The sequence below is a fragment of the Camponotus floridanus genome, unplaced genomic scaffold (assembly GCF_003227725.1).
Source record: "Camponotus floridanus strain SB8 unplaced genomic scaffold, Cflo_v7.5 scaffold159, whole genome shotgun sequence".
NCBI lineage: Eukaryota > Metazoa > Arthropoda > Insecta > Hymenoptera > Formicidae > Camponotus > Camponotus floridanus.
The window spans coordinates 139780-166130 of record NW_020229280.1 but is presented as its reverse complement, the minus strand read 5'-3'; the positions used below and the strand labels follow the sequence as shown (position 1 = coordinate 166130).

The 26351-nt window shown below is 27.8% G+C and overlaps 2 protein-coding genes and 1 long non-coding RNA gene across 3 annotated transcripts; 2 read left to right on the top strand and 1 right to left on the bottom strand.

Annotated features, from left to right (window-relative positions):
* The first annotated feature begins 584 nt into the window (after positions 1–584).
* LOC105257308 lies at positions 585–6389 on the top strand. Its single transcript, XM_025406854.1, has 5 exons — positions 585–709; positions 3443–3527; positions 4487–4539; positions 5786–5903; positions 6274–6389. The coding sequence occupies exons 1-5, from the start codon at positions 668–670 to the stop codon at positions 6357–6359; spliced, it is 384 nt and encodes a 127-aa protein (XP_025262639.1). The 5' UTR covers positions 585–667; the 3' UTR covers positions 6360–6389.
* A 2237-nt stretch (positions 6390–8626) lies between these two features.
* On the top strand, positions 8627–20756 carry LOC105253669. The gene is made up of 5 exons (XM_025406852.1): positions 8627–8751; positions 17995–18076; positions 18507–18553; positions 20131–20248; positions 20474–20756. Exons 1-5 carry the CDS (start codon positions 8719–8721, stop codon positions 20557–20559), a joined length of 366 nt encoding a protein of 121 aa, XP_025262637.1. The 5' UTR covers positions 8627–8718; the 3' UTR covers positions 20560–20756.
* Positions 20757–23507: 2751 nt separating this feature from the next.
* LOC112637364 lies at positions 23508–26211 on the bottom strand. Its single transcript, XR_003122519.1, has 3 exons — positions 26139–26211; positions 24779–24891; positions 23508–23628 (listed from the first exon to the last, which is right to left on the bottom strand). It is a non-coding gene; the product is annotated as an uncharacterized LOC112637364 (long non-coding RNA).
* Between the last annotated feature and the right edge of the window lie 140 nt (positions 26212–26351).

Genomic DNA, 26351 nt, shown 5'->3' with positions numbered 1-26351 from the left:
GATGGAAAAATTTCAAATGTATCAATTACATATTAATTAAATAAAACGCGTTATAATACATCATCACTCTTCATTTTTCTCAATCTTTTTATTGAGAAAAAGTTTTCGGATCATATTTTATTTTGATTTCTAAATATCATACTTGATTATGTCCAAGTTCATGATACAGTTTAATTTAGTAATGAAAATATCCATATAATACTTCGAAATATATATACACATACTTTAATATATATACGATTTTATACAATATATACGAAATATATATACACATACTTCGAAAAAATGAAAAAAATAATGTAAATATTTAACATACAAGAACACTGGACAAAAATAATAAAATCAATTGTAATTTCATACAGTGTTATCACACGTATTTGCAAATTGGACTCATTGCATCATTATCGAACGTGCGTATTGCCAAATTTATTATCAGAATCTGCTTAAACGTGCGATTAATCACATATATTTCTCATCAGTCCACTAATTAGATCAATAACTTTTGATTAATCACGTGTATTTTTTTTAGTTTATCAAGAATTTGAATTCATCTTATAAATACCTATGGTATAAATACCTTAGCTATGTTAATATATCGCAGTGTCAGGAAAAAAGACTTTCCCAAAAATCAAATTTGTGGCTTTTAAAATATTCAGAGAATAGCAGGATGAAAGCTTTCGTGTTTATCGCACACATACTGATCATTGTCGTGAGTAAAAAAAGCAATAAATAAAATATTCATGATATTTCAAATTATAGTTATTTTAATAAGCATATATATTATTGCATATTATTGCATTCCAAATTATTGAATATTATACAAAAGATTAAATTTTATACAAAATCGTAATAATATTTAATAAATGTCTTAAATAAATATTTAATTATCCTAATAGTATTTTTTTAAACAGTTCTTTTATATTGCATAATTTTTTCATTTTTTTAATTTAATATTTTTATTATTAAATGAATATAAATTTCAATTAATAAATTAAGATAAAAAAATTTTTATTTTAAATAATGGAATAAATTAAATAGAACTAATTCAATAACTTAATGAATCATCTTCATTTTACTTCAATTGATGATTATATTAATATAGTTTGAAAATGTTATATTTTCAATATAAAAATAATACTTTTATTTATAAATTATTTATTATTAACTTAAAATTCTTTATTTAAAATTATAATTTTAATCACGGATGTCCTACATTCTCAGTTGCTGCTTCGTTTGCGCACATTTTGCTGACAGCTTTTTTCGCTGATATTTTTGATTGCCTATACATATTATTGCGCATACGAAAAAATACAAATATGTAAATACGATTGCACAAATAACTGGGAATGTAGACGATTGGAGCCCTGTCCCATTTTAATTATTTTCTTAATATCTACAATATTAAATTTTCATAAATCATTCAAATATAAATTTTTAAAATTTATTTTTTTAATTAAAAATATTAATTATTAAAATTATGTATTATTAAAATTATGTGTTAACTTACCTTTTTGAAAAAAAGTAAATAAAGGGCGCCAAGTTCACTAATTGTATCCAACTGTCATATTGTCTACAAAAGTAGTGACATAAAAAAATTGTGCCAACTAAAAATAAAAATTTGTACAAGATAAATAGAAGTACAATAAAGAAAACTTGTACAAGTTAAGTAGAAATATTTTAATTAAAAACATTGTTATACAAAATAGTTGTTTTAATTTTCAAACATAATAATATTAAAAAATTAAAAATGTATTTAAAAATTGAAAACTGAAAATTAATATAAAGAAAGAGAATACTAGAAAGATATAAAAAATAATATAGAATAATATAAAGAAAATACAAGAAAGTAAAAAAAAATTTTTATTAAAAAACTTAGCGCTGCCAATAAAATTGGCATATATGCCAATAAAATTGGCATATCCAATTAAATATATATTTAAAAAATTGGAACAATAGTATAATAATTGGAATAAATATTTCAATATAACATTTAAATTTAATGATCTAATTTCATTAATTAATTTATATTGATTTACATTTGGAAATTTAGACTTTTAAGCTGAACAATATATTAATAAAATTGGCAGTACAAAGTTTTCTTAATTAAATTTTTTTTACTTTTTTGTTGTATATTAATTTTTAGTTTTTAAATATTATTATTTTTTAAAATTAAAACCACTATTTTGTATAACAATATTTTCAATTAAAGTATTTCCATTTAACTTGTACAAGTTTTCTTCTTTGTACTTCTCTTTATCTTGTACAAATTTTTATTCTTAGTTGGTCAATTTTTTTATATCACTATTTTTGTAGACAATATGACAGTTGGATACAATTAGTGCATGAATTTAGCGCTGTTTTTTTACCTTTTTTTAAAAAGGTAAGTTTTTTTGGATTATTATAAATAACACAGGCCTGCGAAATTAGTAAGCTTTCGTCAATTACAAAAAGCAGAATAGATGAATCTGATAGATTTTGTGACGTTGAAAATGAATCTGGCTATAGAATTTCTCCAGCACATCAGGTTTTTGAATACTTTGTAATTGAATGGTCTAAAAAACGCTATTTTGACAAATGAATTTCATGAATTTATTGTAAGGGAATCAAATTTTTTGAAATATTTCTGCCAATGACATCGTATAGTATTCACTTTCACTTTTCAAATCCACTTTCGATCTGCCGCACGATTTTTTTTCGCTGAGATATATAAGTATAAAGTTATAAGAAAATTTACGTTAAAGAAAATTCATCAATATGATAAATCCACCATCTTAAAATTTGATCTATCAAATTCACCTACTCTGCTTTTTGTAACTGAACCTCGTAGGCCTGTGTAATTATTTTAGAAATTAAAATACATTAAACAACTTAATTATTAAACATTTCATTTTAATAATTTTTTTATGTTTATAAAAATTAGCACCAAGTTGTTTACGATAATTAAGTGAAAACTTCTGAAAACTTTATATATAATATTGATAAGTTTTTATATATTTTAAAAATTTACTTCAGATTTATTTCTTAAGACATTTTTGTGGATATATTTATTTATTATTATTAATTTATAAATTGTTTTTCTAAATTTAGGGTTGATTTGAAAATGATTTGAAATAGAATAGAAATGAATTAAATTATTAAACAATTACCTTTATAAAATATTTATTTATATAGATTCTTCTCAGACCTATTTATATTCACTTGTAATTTGTATATTTATTTATAATTTGTAATTTAAGATATGAATAAAATATAAATATAGTTAAAAACTTGCCTTTCATTTTATTAACTGATTTGTAACAAATAACAAATTTAATCAATAATGTAATTTATAATATTATACAAAAGTATAGTTACAATTATATTTGATTACTTCTGAAAATAAAATTATTTCTTTACTGGATACTGAACTTTTAATTGATTTTTCTTTTTACTTTCTTTCTAGACCTTGGTCTATGGTATTGACATCGAACAACTACATAAATTTTATTCAACAGTTGCAATATGTACCGATCAGTTGCACTTACCCAGTGAGTATTGCATACTACAATTAAATGTTAACATATTCTAAGAAGGACTAAAATGTACCACATCTATTAAATAAGATTAACAATAAAAATTAAATCACACAGTTTTATAAAATTACTTCAATTAATTATAAAAATTACTAAGAAATTTTTCAATTTCCAGCCAAATAAATTAATATAAATCGAAATATGCATCAAATGTATATATGCAATATATACACTGAGGGAAAAATTTTTTTAAATCAAATAAATTTGTTTTCTTGAAACTTTTGCTTTAAATGCAAGGAATTGTTTATTTCATTTAAGCAAAAGCATTTAATTTTAATTAAATATACATGTTATATTAAGTGCATTATTTTCATTTATATTTTTTATATTTAAATACTATTTTTGTAAAATATATACTATAATTTATTAAATTAAATATATCAATTTTTAAAATTAAAAAATTTAAAATTTTTGGGAATAAAAAATGCATTTTAATAAATATTTTGTCAAATTAACATAAAAATATTTAATTAAAAATTATATTTTCTTAAGCATGTATATTTTTTTAAACATATGTAAATAAATACTTAACTTAAGCAAACAGACGTTTTAAATACAAGTAAATACGTAATTAGTACCCACCGAATAAATAGCTTTCTTGAGTTAACTAAAATTTTTTTATTTCAAGATAATTTTTTCCTCAGTGTATGCTCTTTATTTATATCTTATATCATATGCTCTTTATTTCGTTTTTTAAAACTTCAAATAGTGATTCATCTAAATCACCAATTCATTTTAATTGTTATAATAAAAGTACGAACACGAGAGAAAATTATTTAAAAAAATGATATAATATTAATTTAAATAAACATATGTATTGCAGTTAAATTTCATGTATAAATATATAATTGTAATACAGATAATATCTATAAGCGATATAGTAATATACCGTTACTTATGACTTACATTCGCAGGGAACGTACCCAATCCTCAAATCGTAGAATGTCTGTTAAATCAATATCACTTGGTACGTATGTTTAAAAAAATTATTTTTTAATTAAATCCAGAATTATAAAATTAACATTAAATAATAATTAAAGCAGTTGATTCTCAAAATAATAAAAAACAATAATTAAACAAATTATTAACCTGCTTTAATTATTGGCATAAAATTAACAATGTATCATGTATTTGATCCTTACATTAAAGATCTCATCTTTAATAATACATTAGAATCGCAAATCGATTACAATTGGTATAACAAGTAACAAGAAGAAATTGCTTCTTTCTTATATAAAGAAAATTATTAAAAGAAAATTCTCAAGTCTCTAGTATATTTTAATACGATTATATAATTTGAATGATTTTTGTGCAATTTATTATACGCGCGTTATTTATTTTTTCTTTTACACATTTCTATACTATTTGATAAATTTCAATTAAAAAACACGAAAACCAAAAAAGAAACGGATATACATTGAAGAAATTTTATATATATAATTCTTATATATATAAAATTTCTTCAATGTATATCCTTCAATATATAAAATATTTAGTATAGTAATATATAATTAATAATTAATAATTAAAATAAAATATAAAGAATTGAAATAAATTGTGCATATATATACAGGATATATACATGTCCATTGTATCACGCATCCAAAAAAAACCTATAAATTGATTTCGTTAAATCGAACTAAAAAGTATATATCATTTTGAAATGCACCATGTAAAATTCAAGATATTAATTAAAAAAGACCGACCAATGTACGTGGCTAAAAGCGCGTGAAAAAATGGGAAATTAGATGAGAAACAAATTATTTTTATAGATGAAGCTCATTTTTGGTAATATAAGTATATTTGTAAGTAAAATTTTGAGGGAAAAAATATCCGAATGTGTCAGTTGTCATCCTTTTCATCGAAGAACTGATAGATAGCAATCAAAAATGCACTCGAAACATTTCTATAAACATATTTGATAATGTATTTTCAAAGTTTTCAAAAACGATTACAATTCTGTATCAATTTCGATAGACAACACTTCGAAAACATATTCCCTTTTTTATAATAGGTTATTTAAATTGTTAAAATATATTTTTTTCATATATATGATAATAAAATTGAGAAATTTCTTCTATAAAATGGCATTTTATACATTTTGTTTAATACATATATAACATTAATATGCGTTTTATATTACTTTTTTTATATAAGTATTATTTTTAAGAAATGGAATGAATTATAATATATTCTTATTTTATTGGTTACAGCTAGACGAAATGGGCGTCTTGAAAATGTATGAGGCAAAACAAAATTTAAATCATCTCGTCTCTGATCCGTCTACATTGGCGCAAGCGCAACAGAGACTTGAATTTTGTTCCAATTATGGTACTTAACATATATAAATATCTTTACGAAATTAGATATCCACACGCGCGCGCGCGCGCGCGTGTGTGTGTGTGTGTACAGGGGGTCTGTTGTCATCTGCCAAAAAACCATAAGTAGATTTCGTTAAATCGAATTGAAAAGTCCTATACCGTTTTGCAAACAACTTATTAATATCTCGAAATTTTACGTAATTATTTGTAAAAGGATATAGGATTTTTTAAGTCAGTTTAGCAAGATCTACTTAATTTATAAACAGAAGAATATGTAATATTATTGCACACATTAATTATTATATTGTAATTTTTAATGTATTAATATATTAATGATAAAATTGCAATAACTTGTAAGACATAAAATTCTGTTTCTGTAGGCACAGTAGGAGGGTACCCATATGAAAGAATAATGAGACTCAGTGGATGCTTAGTGCCAATAGTCGAGTTTGTAGACAAGCTGTAGAAAAAGAGATATATAAAATATCTATCTATATAAGATCTATATATATATAATATGTATAATATATAATATATATATATATATATATATATATATATATATATGTATAAAAACATAATATCAATAAAAGTAGCAATTATGCGGAAATCAATAAAGATTTTATTTTATGTTAATGTTTTCTTGTTGTTTATTTCATTTGATATTGTAGTATTAAGTTTTAAATTTCCATACCTATTTATACCTATTTATTTCAATTATACTTAAATTGTGCTCTGTAATTATAGAATTTTTATAAGTTCGTTCTAAAGATAATTTTTTTCCTTAAAAATCTTTTCATTTAATTGAAATAATCAGAAAAGTTTTTCTACTTTTATTAATTAAATGATTTATAACATAAGAATGAACAAATAAATTTTCTTATAGAACTTTTATAGAATATTCTCTTTCAAGACATTTATCTTTTATAGGTTTTGTATTCTGAGCAATAAGCGTTGATCACTTCTATTTCTAATTACAATGAGTTATTTAAATAATTGATTTTAATAATATTTTATTAATATTAATAAAATCAATTATTTAAATAACTCATTGCAATTAGAAATAGAAGTGACCAACGCTTCAATCATCTGCAACCATCTCCAACCATCTGCATTGTCAAGTGAGGAATCTTTTGTCATGTACAAGAAATTTTATGATCCATCATGATGAGAAATACTACGATAATCAGGACAGATTTTATCCAGAGAGATTTTTGAGAAAAAATTTTTCTCAGTGAAGATATATTTACAATGCAAATATTGATAATTATCAGCAATAAAAAAAAATTTACAAGAACTGACATTTTCCTTTTTAAAGAGATTATTTATGTTAATCATTCTTGACTTTTATACTGCATAAACTTGATTGAGTTCTTAAACAAAAAAATTATTTTGTATGTAAAAGAGAAATATACTTAATTATAAAATCCGTTCTTCCAAGACAATAATTATTGTAATAATTATCTTCCACGATAATGACAATAATTATTGTAATAATTATCTTCCACGCAATTTATTCATACATATATACACATACACAACCACACACACACACGCACCCGCACGCGCGCGCGCACACACACACACACATACACACACACAATATATATACAGGGTGTATCCTAAAAAGGGAAGTATTGCAATAGTAGATTCAAGAGACAAAAATAAGAGAAAAAGTTTATATAAACATATAAACAAAACATCAAGAAAAAATATGTAATTTGCAATTAACAATTCCATATTTTTTTCTTTAAAACAACTGTATGTTTTCTTTACACCAATTCCTCTCATTATTTTGTACATAAAAGTATTAAGGTGAGATAATCGAAAAATGAATATTTTACAAGATATTTTATGGTTTATGTAAAATTAAAAAATGATTTCAAGCCTCATAACTCGAAAAGTACTTTATGCAAAAATAATTTATTATAGTGTTTTGGAAAGCTTTTGAGATAAGCTACAAGAATATGCAATGAAAAATAGGGGTGCTACAAGAATATGCAATGAAAATAGGAGAAAAATAGGGTTTAATTTCCATTTTAAAAAAATGGTCTGAATCACTGGACACTTCCGGTCTGAATCCTATTTCCGGCCGGAACCAGAAGTTGAAAATATCACCATTCGATAGGGCGCACCCGATTTATAATACAAATGTTTTTACTTTTTTGAAATAACCATTTCTCTAGTTTTTAAATGAATGATACGGGTCTGAAACACCCTGTATAAACATATGTGTATGTGTGTGTGTGTGTGTGTGTGTGTGTGTGTGTGTGTGTGTGTGTGTGTGTGTGTGTACACGGATTTTCTTTTATTTTTAACTTTTATTTTTCTTGACTAATATTGTTTTCAATATATTTATATAGAATTTATATATTATTTATATTATTATATTATTTATATTATTTATATATTTATATAGAACATAAAATTTATAGATTACTTGATGTTAATTTCATTTTTATATTAAAAATAAATAGCGAACATTTTACATTTTCTTCATCTAAGTTCTTTTTTATTTCGCTTAATTATTATTCAATGTCAAGAATTATTATGATGTCAAGAAATCGATTAAATCAAATTACTTGGTCAACAATTACATCATCTATTAATATGTAGATTTATGCGCACGTTTCTACAATATGCAATTCATTTCATTTTATATTATCAACCAGTTTTTATAAATACAACACGTAATAAGTACAACATATAAATACAACACGTAATAAGTACAACATATAAATACAACTGAAATATTCATGCGTTCATATCAGTTGAAGTAGTCGAGGGAACTGGAATCGGTATATCTTACATTCCAAACAAATAAAATGAAAACTCTTGCACTTGTGGCGTGTTTCCTGGTAAGTGGAAAATAATATATGAATTAGCCGTTTCTGAGACAATATGTGATCAAATGAAAAAAATAATTTTGCTATTTTTTTTCTTTATTTACATCATTAAAGAAAATATGCAATATTGTACTCCTACTTTTTCGCGCTCTTCCTGCACTCTGGAATTTTGATATATTATAACTACAATAGAATTTTTGTTAAAATTAAAAATTTGATTCTGTTAAATTTAATATCTCTCTGTACAAATTTTTATAAACACTAATGTCGTATCTTTCTATATCATAATATACAAATTATGTAACGATCTATTGTAATTGTCGCTAAATATGATTTTCGTTCTATATTGATTCTTCTCTTTAATTATTATAATCGTATAGATACAGAAAGAACTTAAGAAAACTTGTGAAAAATATTGAATAAGCTTCATATATACAATAAGTCAAAAAAATAAATTATAATTTATATAATAACAAAAAAACCGTTACATAAAAATTTTTATTTAAAATCTTTTATTGAAATTCGCCTAAATTGTAAGAAATTCAAAACATTTGTAAATTTAATCCCTTAAAAAAATTTGTAAATTTAGTCCCTTATTCCTTAAAGATAATCTGCTCTGTTTCGAGAATTTGAAATTTTATTTCACATATCAATTTAAAACTACAATAAAATCAATAAAAATAAAATTTTATTTAGTTTAAATAATATTATAGGGACAAAAATATGCTTATAAATAAATTATTTTCATTTTTAGTTTTCTTATTATTATTTGTTCTACAATCATTAATATATATATATATATATATATATATATATATATATATATGTATATATATATATATATATATATACAGGGTGTCCGTCGATTTTCGACCAAAATGAAATAAATAAGTAGATTGGCTCGAATTAAGAAGGAATGACCTGTATTGTTTTGAGATTGTCGCAATAATTAACGAAATATTAAATAAAAAAGATCGGCCAATCTGCGTGAGTAAAAGCGCGCGGCGACGAGAGTCGTCCCACCGTAGTCCGATACTATGAGCGCGGCGAAGCGGTGGGCGGGTCGCTCTTCGAGACATGATGGTGGTTTGCGATATATCGCAATACCGCGCCGAAAAATGACCCGTCCCCCCTTTTCGTGGCGAGAAAATGATGCGCTATCATTTCCACACCACCTTGCGGTAGATAGCATGGTGCGCTTTTTTTATAGTGGTTTCCCCCATAGGCCTATTCCACTCTCAATTTAAAAATTATTCAAAATGCCATTTACTATACGCTGAATATATCGTAAATGTAAAAAATTAACGGACAGTACCTTTACAAAAATTGATTCGTGATTGAAAATCCCTCGATAAAATGTATTGCACACGTTGATAATGTGATACGATGATAAAATTCTTCAAGAATCCTTTCTTCATCTCGTACACGAAGACGCACTGCTGGACCGGTTATCCCGATATTATGCACGACACTCAGTTTCACATAATTATTGCACAACACGTAAAATTGTACGGCCACTTGGTTTTCGTGCACGCCCGAGAAATGATTCCATGTAAATTGCAGCCGCACGATAAGTATTTTCTCCCGCTAGTCCGTATGCCACAATCATATCCGTATATTCCTGCAGAGTACACTTCATTTTCTCTGTTAATTTACTACGCAAACACAAGATTTTTATTAAAACGTCTTAGCTCTCGCACGCTGTTACCAGACTGCGTACGCCAGCAGCACGCAACTACAGCTGAGCGGACATGTGAATGTAATCATAGTGCGCAGGCGTCGAACTCACACGTACGCTTACACTCCCATGTCCGCTCAGCTGTCAGCTGTAGTTGCGTGCTGCTGGCGTACGCAGTCTGGTAACAGCGTGCGAGAGCTAAGACGTTTTAATAAAAATCTTGTGTTTGCGTAGTAAATTAACAGAGAAAATGAAGTGTACTCTGCAGGAATATACGGATATGATTGTGGCATACGGACTAGCGGGAGAAAATACTTATCGTGCGGCTGCAATTTACATGGAATCATTTCTCGGGCGTGCACGAAAACCAAGTGGCCGTACAATTTTACGTGTTGTGCAATAATTATGTGAAACTGAGTGTCGTGCATAATATCGGGATAACCGGTCCAGCAGTGCGTCTTCGTGTACGAGATGAAGAAAGGATTCTTGAAGAATTTTATCATCGTATCACATTATCAACGTGTGCAATACATTTTATCGAGGGATTTTCAATCACGAATCAATTTTTGTAAAGGTACTGTCCGTTAATTTTTTACATTTACGATATATTCAGCGTATAGTAAATGGCATTTTGAATAATTTTTAAATTGAGAGTGGAATAGGCCTATGGGGGAAACCACTATAAAAAAAGCGCACCATGCTATCTACCGCAAGGTGGTGTGGAAATGATAGCGCATCATTTTCTCGCCACGAAAAGGGGGGACGGGTCATTTTTCGGCGCGGTATTGCGATATATCGCAAACCACCATCATGTCTCGAAGAGCGACCCGCCCACCGCTTCGCCGCGCTCATAGTATCGGACTACGGTGGGACGACTCTCGTCGCCGCGCGCTTTTACTCACGCAGATTGGCCGATCTTTTTTATTTAATATTTCGTTAATTATTGCGAAAATCCCAAAACAATACAGGTCATTCCTTTTTAATTCGAGCCAATCTACTTATTTATTTCATTTTGGTCGAAAATCGACGGACACCCTGTATATATATATATATATATACAGGGTGTTCAAAAAGTCCCGGTACGGCGGAATAACTCGAAAAGTAAGGGTCGGACAAAGAAACTTTTCCGACAAAAGTTGTAGGGCTTACTCCGAGCTTTTATCTCGTGACCTTGAGTTTGACCTTGAGCTTGACCTTCAAGGTTATTTGAAGGTCAATGTGTTTTTTTTAAATGGGAACCCCTATTTTTGATTGTATAAAAAATCTCTAAAAAAAAACACATAATTGTTCCGAAGAAAAAATATGTAATTTGCAATTAACAATTACATATTTTTTCTTAAAAACAATTGTATGTTTTCTTTACACCAATTGATTCCTCTCATTATTTTGTACATAAAAGTATTAAGGTAAAATAATCGAAAAGTGAATATTTTACAAGATATTTTACGGTTTATGTAAAATTAAGAAATGATTTGAAGCCTTATAACTCGATAAATGCTTGAGGGAAAAATATTTTATTATAGTGTTTTGGAAAGCTCTCGAGATCAGCTATAAGAATATACAATCAAAAATAGGGGTTCCCATTTTAAAAAAACACTTTGACCTTCAAATAACCTTGAAGGTCAAGCTCAAGGTCAAACTCAAGGTCACGAGATAGAAGCTCGGAGTAAGCCCTACAACTTTTGTCCGAAAAGTTTCTTTGTCCGACCCTTACTTTTCGAGTTATTCCCCCGTACCGGGACTTTTTGAACACCCTGTATATACAGGATGTTTCATTTTAATCCGACTACCTAAATTTCTCGGAACCTAAGCAAGATAGAGAAAAATGTTTTAGACAAAAGTTGTATGGTTTCAAGGGGGACATAAGATGGTGTCATTAGTTTGATCTTGAAGCGCCACCTGAAGGACACGCGAAAGTCAGCTCCAACTTTTTAAATGGGACACCCTATATGCTTTTGCATATTCTTGTAGTTCATCTCAAGAGCTTTCCAAAACACTATAATTAAGTTAGTTTTCATTAAGTACTTTCCAAGTTATGAGGCTTGAAATCATTTTTTAATTTTACATAAACCGTAAAATATCTTGTAAAATATTCATTTTTCGATTATTTTACCTTAATACTTTTATGTACAAAATAATGAGAAGAATCAATTGGTGTAAAGAAAACTCATAGTTGTTTCGAAAAAAAATATGTAATTTGCAATTAACAATTACATATTTTTTCTTAAAAATAACTATGTCTTTTCTTTACACCAATTGATTCTTCTCATTATTTTGTAATGTTGTTATTGTTTCGCTTTCTTCCGATGTTTATTATAACTACGTTTATTTTCTTCTTGAGTACGCATTATACATTTCCGCGCTTGTTCTCTCAGTTCATCTCGATCCTCATGGAATGCCACTTCCCATTCGCTTTCAATTATTTCTCTAATTTCGGGATTTTCTCTCAATCTTATGTCCGTTCCAAACATTAATTCAAATGGAGTTTTACCGGTACTTCGACTTGGTTTGCGTTTAAATATTGCTGTGTTCGATTTAGATATTTATGCCATTCCTCTGGTTTTGGAGCCGTTAACTTAGTTATAATCGGTATCAATGTTCGGTTTATTCTTTCTACTTGACCGTTTGCTCGCGGAACACCTGTAGTAACAAGTACGTGTTGAATATTCTCGCTTTGACAATACTCACGAAACTCATTCGATGTAAAAGCGGTTCCCCTATCCGAGATAATTCTTTTCAGATTACCAAAAATATTAGCTAATTTACTTAATTTGTCCAAAACTTCCGATGAACCGGTTGATCGCGTTCCAAACAACCATACGAATTTAGAGAACGCGTCAACAGTTACGAAAATATAACGGTATCTTTTTTTAGTCGACGGTAGTGGTCCAAGATGATCGATATGATAAGTTTCGAGAGGTACATTGCCCTTGGGTATAGGATTCAAGTAGCCATCTAATTTGCCTGTCTTTCTATTCGACAAAATACAATTTATGCAGTTTCGAATGATTTTTTCAATCGTATTTCGCATATTTGGGAACCAATAATTTCGCTTTATTAACGCTTCCGTCTTTTCGACCGCAAAGTGACCGTTTTCATGAATCTGCCGAGCTATCTGTGATTGTAAACATTTTGGTACTACTAGCTGGTAAATCGCTATTGTTCTCCTTAAATAATAATCCATTTCTCGCAATATAACCATCACGTTCTCCTTTGTCCGCTTGTAAATAAATACTTCTTATATTCGCATCCCTTTGTTAAGCTATTCGAATTCTCACGATAATACTGTCCTCTGATTCATCTATCAATAAATTACTTGGTAACGGATATCGGCTCAATGTATCATGTTTTTGCCTGGCCGATGTACAATAATATAATCAAACTTCTCGAGTAATAAAGCCCATCTAGCAACGCGAACATAAATCTTTTTTATTCATTGTTAACGAGAACGTTTGACAATCAGTTACAATTTTAAAAGTGATTCCTAATAAATAAATTCTAAATTTTCGTAGTGCTTTAATTATCTAAAGTTTCTAACTCATAACTCGTGTATTTCATCTCAGCCTCGGTCGTCTTACCACTCGCGTAATATATCGGATGTAACGCATTATCCTCGTCGCATTTCTGAAATAATATAGCGCCGTAACCGTACATAGAGGCATCTGTGTGCAATTCCGTTTCTGCTTTTTGTTTATACAATTTCAATATCGGCTTAGTGCTTAATATGAGTTTTAATCGATTAAAGGCTTCCCTTTCTTTTCTGCCGAACTCAAATTTCACATTCGTTTTCAACAAATCACTCAACGGTCTAGCTGTTACGGCATAATTTCTGATAAATTTGCGAAAATATCCGGCTAACCCCAAAAAACTCTGTATTTGCTTTACGTTTTCGGGCTGCGTAAATTTCATTACAGCATCAGTTTTAGTTTCGGTTGGACGTATCGTGCCGTTTTCAATAATATGTCCTAAAAATTCGATTTGTCTGTAAAAATCTACACTTTTTCCAATTGATATTCAACCCGTAACTCTCGGCAACACACAGAGTCTCTCTAAGATTTATTAATGCCTTCTCAAAATTTAAAGACGGGATGATTACATCGTCCACGTATATGAGAACTATACCGTTTCTAATTAGATCTTTAAATATCTGATTTATGAATTTTTGAAACACTGCGGGTGAATTACACAAACCGAAAGGAGCATAAAGAAATTCATATTGTCCATCCGGCACTACAAACGAGGTGTATTTTCTACTATCTTTCTCTATAGGTACGTGGAAAAAGCCGTTTTTCAAATCGATAGTGCTAAATATTGTAGCTCCCTATAGTGCATCCAACTGATCATCGATTAACGGTAACAGAAATCGATCTTTTATTACCTTCTTATTAAGCTATAATCGATACATAATCTCGTTTCACCCGTTTTCTTTTTAACTAACACTACCGGACTCGCATATTCCGAAAGCGACGGCTGAATAATACCCTCAGCCAACCATTTACATGTGAATTTACCTTTTCTTTCTCCGCAGGTGACAATCGTCTAGGTCTCTGATATATCGGTTTGTTGTCTCTAAGAACTATAGTCATCTCAAACTTTACTTCGCGCTTTTTGTTCGGATTATAATTACTAATTAAATCTGCTATGATGCTTCTATGTTCGGTGGGTACGCACGTCAAATCAATATCGCTATTATCGCTAGCACGAATATCGAATTTCGAATCGATTTCGAATATTTCGGGAAGGTCGTTCGAAATCTGAGTCTCCGAACGTGGTTTTCGAATCGTACTTTTTCCTTCTTCAACGTATAAATTTACTCTATCGAGAAAATCAGTTCCAAGAAGCAAATCATAACGCATTAAGTTATTCGGCACAACTGACAGACTTATTGTGAAACATTCGCCATCAATTTCAATTTCTATATCGAATTGACCGATAGTCTTATAATTTTCCGCGCCTATTCCGCGAAACATAATTTCTCGACGCGTTAAATTCGGAGATCCCAACTTCACGTACTGCTCTTCACGCATCAATGACAAATCACTACCAGTATCTATTATAGCCATCAAATTTATATCGTTAATCTTTACATTCTTAAAACGTTTGCGATTCGGTCTAGAAATATCAATCATATTTTTTATTTCGCTAATATTTTTCTTTCGGCAGTTTGCTACGATATGACCAAATTCTTTACAATTAAAACATCTCATACCTTTCGCTTTAGACGGACAATCTATCGCATAATGTCCTTGCGCTCCGCAGTTATGACACCGCTTCGCAGTTCTCACATCCTGATTCTCTTCTACAACGCCTCCCTGTGCTCGACGATCCTTCACATTCCGCAGGGCACCTCGCTGATCCCTTCCACGCAGTGACACTCTCTCGAACGCCTCCAACAGCATCTCCCTCGTTCTAAGTCGTTGAACTCTCGCCTGGTCTCGCAGAATTGGATCGGGAATCTCTTCAATTACGTACTCAATCATCTCATCTTCGTCGATCCCGATCCGATTGCCCATTATAATTTTCTGATGTAAATACTCGTTGAAGGTTTCGTCCTTACGCCACACGCGCTGTTCAAACTGCTTTCTCACAAATTCTACTTGGCTTAAAGAAAAACATGTTTCTTATCTCCTTCAAAAGCTCATCGACAGTTATTTCGATATAACTCGGATTTGAGTGGGACCACTCCTGTGCTTTACCCTTCAGACGCGATCCAATCATAATTCTCGCCAAATCATCCGACAATCCGTAAGCATCCCGAAGAGATCTAACGCGCTTCTCCCATGCCTCAAACATCTCGCTATCGCCCTCGAAATATCCCAATAGGCTTGTAATTGCGCTTATATTTATCGCCATTGGTTCATGGGACACCGTTGATCTCCTCATTCCTGCATCGCTCGCCGACTCATGCCGCTCGCCATCCGCATTTCCCATACGTCTCAACAATTCCATTTCTTGCCGTGCTAACGCTAGCTCTCGCTCTACCTGCTCCTTTTCTCACCGACAAAGTTCCATCTCTCGCCGAAGACGCTCCGAATCATCGCCGCCCACACTTGCCACGCTCGGTCTCTCCCGATCCTCCACTCGCTGACTCTCCCTGTCTCCTGTCCTCCGCAACGTCCACCTGCCCGCAGGATCTTTTTCCAATATTCTGGCCACTAGTTCTGTCTTTACGCCCACCGTGGACAGACTCATCTCTCGCAAGATCTCCTTCAATTCATTAACCGTAAGGTCGTTCAGATTTTTCTCCATGTTCTCTGTCTTACTTGGATAATTACTTCCTATTTGATCGTCGTAGCTTTTTTCGTCACCGTTGACAAGATTCGTAGTTGGCGTTCTCGTTATGAATCAGTCTTCCGCCACTCACTCACAAAAATTCCTCCCACTGCTCTTGCTCGCTATCCCTCAACTCGCAACTATCCCGGCTGAGCCCCCAAAATTGTAGGATAAATAGAATTTTTATGATTAATAAAGATAAAAAAAAGAATTCTGGGAGACTTAGGAAAGCAGGCTCAGGGGCCAGAAACGATCACACGTCAAATTCTAATAGAAAAGCAAGTTTATTATATTCTATACTGCGAACTATATTTCGTCTACTGTCTGATTCTGAAGAGAGCTGGTCCTTCTCGAGGTGTCATATATATATACCGCAATTTTGCCGAGTCATAGAGACATCTCGAAGCTTCGATCGCTGGCAAATGTCCTTGTATTAAGCTGCTATCAAAATAAGCTGTTATACGTCAAGCTAACGGTCTTATTAAATAAACACTTGTCGACACAACTTTCATCGATTCCACATATATATTTATTTATTTATGTACTATTTATCTTTAATTTTATCATGAATTGTAGAAAATAGAAAATTGGAAAATTACAACATATTGAGAAATTAGGAATTATATATATATATATATATATCAGGCACGCGGCTCACTGACGTGTGCCCGACTAAAGATCGATGCTTATTGGCGTAACTTTATTCAATAATTACCTCTTTATCAAGTATTATAGAAAAAAATGATTCAGGACTTTTCGACTCGATTTTTAATCAGGAATAACGCTATTTGCTTGATAGACGGTTTTTACACCCTGTATATGTATAAATTATAGATTCATTTATAATTTTATGTATCATGTTAATATATTAATGTATATATAATGTATACAATAATATATTTTTTTACATACACATGCGCGCATGCACGCGTATACACATTGATTTGTATGTACTTGAATTTCTTTTGTAAAAGTACTGATTCTGGTATTTTTTTATATATGATCAATAAATATTTCCTTTTTAATACAAATAGATAAAAAATAAAATCTTTTTTAAATAAATATGAAATATATGTGCATACATATTAAATGTAATTAGTCTGCCCAATAATATTTGAAATAACTTGTCAACATTGAAAACTAGAGATACAATATAAAGTTAAATAATATTGATAATATTAAAAATAAGAATGAGAATATAGGAATAATAATGATATACATATATAGGAATAATAATGATATACATATGAATAGTAACAGAAAATATGAAGATAGTAATTCTCTTTCTCCTTTAAATTTTTCAGACAATTTCCTATGCTGTTGATCCTCAAGTAACACAGTCGTACAATAATTATGCAAGTTGTATCAAAGAATTTAATGTGCAGGGTAAATCGATAATGTCACAATTAAATATTGGAATTAAATAAATATAAACTATAAATTAAAAAATTTATTGAATAAAAAATTTGTATTTCACAATTTTCAAATATAACTTTTATCATAAATATAATCACAATAGACGTTTTCAAAACACCTTAATATTTTTTTTTTCAAAGTAGGAAAGAGAGATAAAATTAAGATAAAATTTTTTTTCTTCAAATTAGTAATATTAATATATTAAAACTAATTTAATATGCTACAAATTTTTTGCATTAACGATTATGCTTTGCAGAAGATAACATTAAACAAATAGTTAATAAATAAATTGTTATATTTAAATAATTTTAAATAACTTCACATTTATATAAATTTAATTGTCAAATTATACATGCATACATGAAGTTGTATTATTAAATTTGTAATTTATATATTTTAGAATGGACACCAGAAGTAATTAAATGTGTAATGGAAAAGGACAAAGTGGTACGTATGTATATACACATAAAAATTAGAGAAACAAACTGTAATATAAATAAAGTTAAAACATGATAAGGTATTTAAGTATCTAAGTTCAAATAATAAAAGATATAAAAATTTTTGTACCGAAGTAAAGAAGAAGTGATTTATTATTTTGTACAATAAATAAAATTAATTATAAATATGTCAAAATAATAAAAATTATAACATTTCTTTACTAATTCTTAATATAATTTTCAATATTAGTATATCGATTCCAACATTTATAATATCTAAATCATATTCAAATTTAAATTTTAATAAAATTTAATTTTAATTTGTTTTAAAATTTTGTTTAGCAGCATAATTATCGATTATTTTTACTCGCAACCAATTTGGAGTATTAACAATTAATTATTGGCATGCTAATTTTTGTAATGAAAAAGAATTTGGAAAATTAAAATAATAATAGTATTACTAAAGGAAAATCTTAAAATTAATTGCGACACATAGTTAATTTATTTATAAAGTGAGAAATAAATTTTTCCTTTATAAAACAACAACAGCAATGTATACATTTATATGATTGCAGACATATATTTATTATACAGGGTGTCTGATAACTTTTTGTAATCCCGAAGTGCGAAGGTAGATCAAATCAAATTAAGGAAAAAGGTCTTCTACTGTTTTACTGTGATATTCGCAATAATTAACGAAAAATTAATTAAAGAAGCTCAGCTAATCTGTACAAGGATGAGCACGCGACGAAAAAGGCCGTCCCACTGTAACTTGATATTAGTTACTCGACGAAGAGGTGAGCGGACCTTACTCACTAAACGTAACGCTGAAATGCCGCGCGCCGCCATCATGTTTTGGAGTGTGTCCCCCACCGCTTCGTCGCATGCTTATATTTGCATGGATTGGCTGAGCTTCTTTAATTAATTTTTCATTAATTATTACGAATATCACAAAACAGTAGATGACCTTTCTTCTTAATTTGAGCCAATTTACCTCCACCCTTCGCAAAAAGTTATCAGACTCTGTATAATTACAGATTTAAAAAAAATACATAATTTGAATTATTATTTGCGTATGCGTGTGTATGTGTGTGTGTGTGTGTGTGTGTGTGTGTGTGTGTGTGTGTGTGTGTGTTATATGTGTTATATGTGTGTGTGTAATAATATTATACATTTAAGCAATTGCTTTACTATTGGAATTGTTTACAATTAAAGTTCTTAAAAATGAAGTAAAAGCGATTCACAATTACAGCAATGAGTTATTTACAAACTGATGTGATCTTTCACATTTTGTAAAGGAGAATAAAAGACATAAAAGATAATATTACATGTTTACATTTAAAAGATAATATTACATGTTTTCATTTAATTTCATGAAATTTTTCGATCGTAATTTACAATTATATGTATCGTATAATGTATCGTATAAATATAGTTGTTATATTAATTATACAAAAATATATATCTTCAATCGCTTTAATAGCATATTTTTTAAAAATATATATTACTTGAATGATTTTTGCAAACTTATATCTTTTTGAAATTTGTTAATAATAAATAAATAATACAATTTTATCGATCTTTCAGATCGACGAACAAGGTTTAGTCAACAAAGAAAAACTTTTTGCTAATTATGATAAACTCATTTCCGATGCGGCCAAGTTGAAGGAAGCAAAAGACATCTCCACCACATGTTTTCAGCAAGGTAAATAAAACATATAGATATTCAGTATGTAGTAATTCTTTTAATAATCTATAATTTTTTTGCTTTACAATTAGAAATTATATTTAAAAGAAAATTTTCTTCTTCTATATTATAAATAATATTCATTAAAATTATACATAGTGTAATTATTTTGTAAAGCTGAATTATTTTCAACAACTTACTTTATTTCAAATTGCATATATTAATTGCATATTTTATATGAAGCCCAATCAGGAAGCAATGATGAAAAGACTATGACGGCTATACGGTGCGCAGTACATGTAGCAGAGCTATTTGATAAGCCCGAATAAAGGAAGAAAGTACATTTTTTCTCTTGCGTAGTATTCATATAATAAACTAATAAGTAATGCAATCTCGCGTATATGATTAAATATTAATAATTCTGATTTTATAACTATACATTCTCGAAGATTTTATATAAAACCTTCTTGTTTTATGAATTGTAATTAACTTTGTATGCTTGTATTCAATAAAATATAATACTTAATCCTTTCTTAGAAATTATAAAAAAGAACCGGTCTTCAGTATTAATATTACGATTAAAATATTATAAGAATATTATTTCCTTCATAAAAGCGTATAAAAAATATATTATTATAAAATTATTATAAATATCTATATAAAATTAAATTTATAATATAATATTTAAATTTTATTATAAATTATTATAATAAGATATTATTTACAATAATTAATTGCTGTTATACACTGTTATAAGAAATTTTAAAACTTTTTTATATCGAAGCAATAATCGTATACGCACACTGTGAACGCCGCTTGAGGGACAAACTCGCTTTGCGTGTATGCGAACATATAGTATGTACGTGAGTCTGAACCTGGAGAAAAACGAAAAATGTCACAATTCTGATATTCGATCTTCATTTCTCAGAATTGACTGCACCAATTTTATTCAAACTGGTCGCAATTGAAAGCTTATATCCACATTATATAATACAAATGTCGTTAGATTTTTTATTACTGCTTTAGTTTATTAAATATCTTAATCGAAAGTTTACTTGACATGAAAGTTTACTTGGTAACGCCGCATTGAGAATAGTGATTCTCAACTCAATGCTTGGACCTGTTTTTTATGTACTTGGCTTTGCGATGCTACCGCGTCGCTCGATAACATATTTCTTGTAGATTTTATACTTCAAGTCACATTAGTCACTTCGATTTCTAATAAAAAAAGCATCTAATAAAAAAAACAATCAAACCTACTTAAATAATCAATTTCGAATATATAATTACTTTTGTTATAAAAATAATAACTCGTGAAAAATTGGTCATATTTAATTTGTCATGTATATAATATTCATGACAATCATCAAAAGTTTACTTAGGTTGAATAATGACAATAAAGATTGGCTGTATCTAATCGACCTAATGGTCCAATAATCCAAGATAAAAGAGATATTTATACGTGATATAAACTGCTATAAATTCCAAGAATAGACATAAAATTTCAATTTGTCTATATATGTATATATAAATGCACGAATATTATTTTATATAAATTTCACTTTTCTAAACTGCGGAAATCAAATATAATAATAAGTAATAGCTATTTTGCACTCGAGAAAAGATTAATGCGACAATCAAGCATAAAAATAAACTCATTCGCTGCTAATCTAAGCAACGCCAAATTTAAAAACAACCTTCTTTCTAAAATAATTAATAGAAGATGCAAAACGTATATTGTGACATTAATGTAATTTTGTATTAGATATTTCTTTGCAATACCTTTTCGGGCAACTGAACCTGACATATATCAGTTCAATTTTCAAATTTCAAGATGATGGATCTATCATATTGATGTCTATGTAAATTTTCTTTAACGTAAATTTTCTTATAACTTTATACTTATATATCTCAACGAAAAAAATTGTGCGGCGGTAATCGAAAGTGAATTGAAAGGTGAAAGTGAATACTATACGATGACATGGCAGAATTATTTCAAAAAATTTGATTTCTCCACAATAAATTCATGAAATTGGCCAAAATAGTGATTTTGGGCTATTCAACTATATAAACTAAATTACTTAAAAACCCGACGTGCTGGGAAAATTCTACGGCCAGATTCATTTTCAGCGTCACAAAATCTATTAGATTCACCTACTCTGTTTTTTGTAACTGAACTAAGCCTGTGTAATCAAAGCAATTAATTCTCGAAATAATAAAAAATAATTACGCAAATTATTAGCCTGCCTTAATTATTAGCATAAAATTAGCATTAATATTCAATAATTTTGATATTTATCAAACATTAAAATAATGTTCTAATTATATAAATTACAATTGACTTAATAAGGAACAAAAAAATTGTTTCTTGCTTACGTAAGTAGAAGAAAATTAATTTGAGTTTTTCAATTCGGAAATAATGTATATTAATACGATCATACATACAATTTGAGTAATTGTTACAATTTAAATAATTGTAATGCACATTTAGACTTTTAATTTTTTCAATATTTTTGCATTAAATAAATATTAAAATATCGCATTATACGTATGTCATTTGTTTCGTTTTGAAATTGAGATTTATTAAATAATAGAGGATATTTTATATGTATACACGCACGCACGCACACGCACGCACACGCACACATATATATCAAATAGTTGTGTAAAACACTTTAAAAATTTCTTCTAACAATAAAATAACTTCTCTTACACGAACTTTTCACGAAATTAATTTAAATGGCCACAAAATTAATTTTATTTTCTTATGTTATTAATTAAATTATTTATAATGATTATTATTGAAATGATTATTATGATGATAATTATTTAAAAATAAAAAAAATTAATATTCTAATAGAATAATTACAAAATATTATTTAAAGTATTTTTACTGTTAAAAGAAGTTAGTAGTAGTTAATTATGGTTCTTAACATATATAAACATATATCTTAACATATATCTTTACGAAATTAGTCGTCCAAAAACGCGTGCGCGCGCGCGCGCGCGCGTGTGTGTGTGTGTACAGGGGGTCTGTTGTATCATCTGCCAAAAACCATAAGTAGATTTCGTTAAGTCGAATTGAAAAGTCCTATACCGTTTTGCAAACAACTTATTAATATCTCGAAATTTTGCGTAATTATTTGTAAAAGGATATAGGACTTTTTAATTCAGTTTAGCAAGATCTACTTAATTTATAAACAGGAGAATATGTAATATTATTGCACACATTAATTATTACATTGTAATTTTTAATGTATTAATATATTAATGATAAAATTGCAATAACTTGTAAGACATAAAATTCTGTTTCTGTAGGCGCAGTAGGAAGGTACCCATATGAAAGAAAAATGGGACTCAGTGGATGCTTAGTGCCAATAGTCGAGTTTGTAGACAAGCTGTAGAAAAAGAGATATATAAAATATCTATCTATATAAGATCTATACATATAAGATATATATATATTATATCTATATCTTATATCTATTTCTTATATCTATTTTCATCTTCTCTATCTTATATCTATTTTATTATATCTATCTCTAAGATATCTATAAGATATATATATATTAGATCTATATATATTATATATTATACATATTATATATATATAAGATATAGATATATATTATATATATATAAGATATATATATGTATAATATATAATATATATATATATATATATATATATATAAACATAATATCAATAAAAGTAGCAATTATGCGGAAATCAATAAAGATTTTATTTTATGTTAATGTTTTGTTGTTGTTTATTTCATTTGATATTGTAGTATCAAGCTTTAAATTTCCATACCTATTTATACCTGTTTATTTCAATTATACTTAATTAATCAATTATTACTTAATTATTAATTATTTATACCTATTTATTTCAATTATATTTAAATTGTGCTCTGTAATTATAGAATTTTTATAAGTTCGTTCTAAAGATAATTTTCTCCTTAAAAATCTTTTCACTTAATTGAAATAATCAGAAAAGTTTTTCTACTTTTATTAATTAAATGATTTATAACATAAGAATGGACAAATAAATTTTCTTATGGAACTTTCATAGAATATTCTCTTTCAAGACATTTATCTTTTATAGGTTTTGTATTCTGAGCAATAAGCGTTGTTCACTTCTATTTCTAATTACAATGAGTTATTTAAATAATTGATTTTAATAATATTTCATTAATATTAATAAAATCAATTATTTAAATAACTCATTGCAATTAGAAATAGAAGTGACCAACGCTTCAATCATCTGCAACCATCTCCAACCATCTGCATTATCAAGTGAGAAATCTTTTGTCAGTACAAGAATTTTTATGATCCATCGTGATGAGAAGTACTACGATAATCAGGACATATTTTATCCGGAAAGATTTTTGAGAAAAACAATAAGATGTATCACAATTCATTTCATCAGATATCATTTGGATTTGAATCAAAAATGTGCATGGTCTAACGATTTGCTATATTGAAAGTACTCTTGTTGTCTCATTTTGTTAGTCCAATATAAACTGAAATTATGTATAAAATTACCTTTGAAATTCTTCTTCTTTCTTCTGAAATTCTTCAGAAAAATGCAACAAATATACCGAAAGGCGGATTCTGGTTGAATATACATCGTAGAAATGATATGTGCATCCCACATTCTACATAGAAAAATTTTGAAATTTAATTAGAATTAAACACCTCATAAGAATCATTAATTCCAAGAAATCTTTAAAATTTGAATCAGAATTATAATTCAGACTATTAACCTTTTACTAATATTCCTTAATAAATAATATAACATAATAATATATGTATGTAAATTGCAAATCTAAGTATCTTTTTTTATTTGTTTTCTTTAATGTTGTTTCTCTAATGTTCTCCAAATTATTTCCAATTTCTATTAACTACATTACAATTAAATAATATATTTAAAACGTTTTGCTTAGATAGAAATTTACAATTAATACTAACTTAATTAGTACTTGATTCTTAATTTTATTAAAAATATAAGAAACGTGGTCATTAAAAATTGTGATAATTTAACAACTCACTACGAACTGTTAATTTATTAAGGAATATTTCAGCAAATAAATATTTTAGCAAAATAATGATAGCAAATATTATTTTTATATTAATAAGTTATAAATAAACACATTTTATTATTATGTAAAAGATACGAAAAATTTCGATTTTTTTAAATACAAATTTATAATTTATATATTTATTAAATTTAAAATCAAAACACATATAAGCGAAATAATATAACATTGATTGATTATACATCATTATTATACATCATATTTCATAAGAATCTACTTTTATTTATTATCTCATCAATACGACAAGATTAATTTTATTAATATAATTTGATTTGATTGTTATAATTTGATTGTTTTACTTTTCATTTCCGATTTTTCGAGTCTTTTCAAATATCGGAAATGAAATTAAAGCAGTTGTATCAAATTATTTCGAAAAAAAAATATAGAAATCGAATAAAAAATAATATGTATCATCTAATGAATTCTCAAAGATGAGAGAAGATAAACCAAGAATCTTGAGAATTCTCTACAAAAGATAAAAATTAAAACAACACGTATTACATTATTATATGTATATATCTTTTCAAATTTATATATGTATGTTTTTCAGAAAGATTCGTATTCCTACTTTATATTTAGCATTACTTTCGATCATCTGCTTATAAATAATTTCTCTTATAAATAAAATATTACATCTAGCTAAATATTAAAAAACTACATTAATTAACTCAATATATTACTTGAATATATACCTTCATTTAGAATTTATATATAAATTATTTATAAATATACTCGAATTTATATGCAAATTATTTATAAGTGTACTTGAATTTACATGTAAGTTATTTATAAGTGTAAAAACTTACTTTCGATATCATCAAGATTTTAAATCGATTGACCAAAGAAAGAAAATCAAGACAACACTGAGAAAAATATCCGGTGAAAGGTAACGAACGGATATTATATCGATCACTTTAATCAGAAAAAAAAAGAAACCAGTCATATCCAATCAGAAAATATCGATCGATCGGATATCTGATCAGAAAGTTTCAAAATTCGGAACTTTCCGATCAGATATC

Bases quoted from the DNA above. Each gene is read 5' to 3' on its own strand.
- LOC105257308 (XM_025406854.1), top strand. From the start codon at position 668: ATGAAAGCTTTCGTGTTTATCGCACACATACTGATCATTGTC. The intron at 3,528-4,486 runs GTGAGTATTGCA...TTACATTCGCAG, and splicing joins CGATCAGTTGCACTTACCCA to GGAACGTACCCAATCCTCAA. The intron at 5,904-6,273 runs GTACTTAACATA...CTGTTTCTGTAG, and splicing joins TGAATTTTGTTCCAATTATG to GCACAGTAGGAGGGTACCCA.
- LOC105253669 (XM_025406852.1), top strand. From the start codon at position 8,719: ATGAAAACTCTTGCACTTGTGGCGTGTTTCCTG. The intron at 18,554-20,130 runs GTACGTATGTAT...TCGATCTTTCAG, and splicing joins TAATGGAAAAGGACAAAGTG to ATCGACGAACAAGGTTTAGT. The intron at 20,249-20,473 runs GTAAATAAAACA...TTTTATATGAAG, and splicing joins CACCACATGTTTTCAGCAAG to CCCAATCAGGAAGCAATGAT.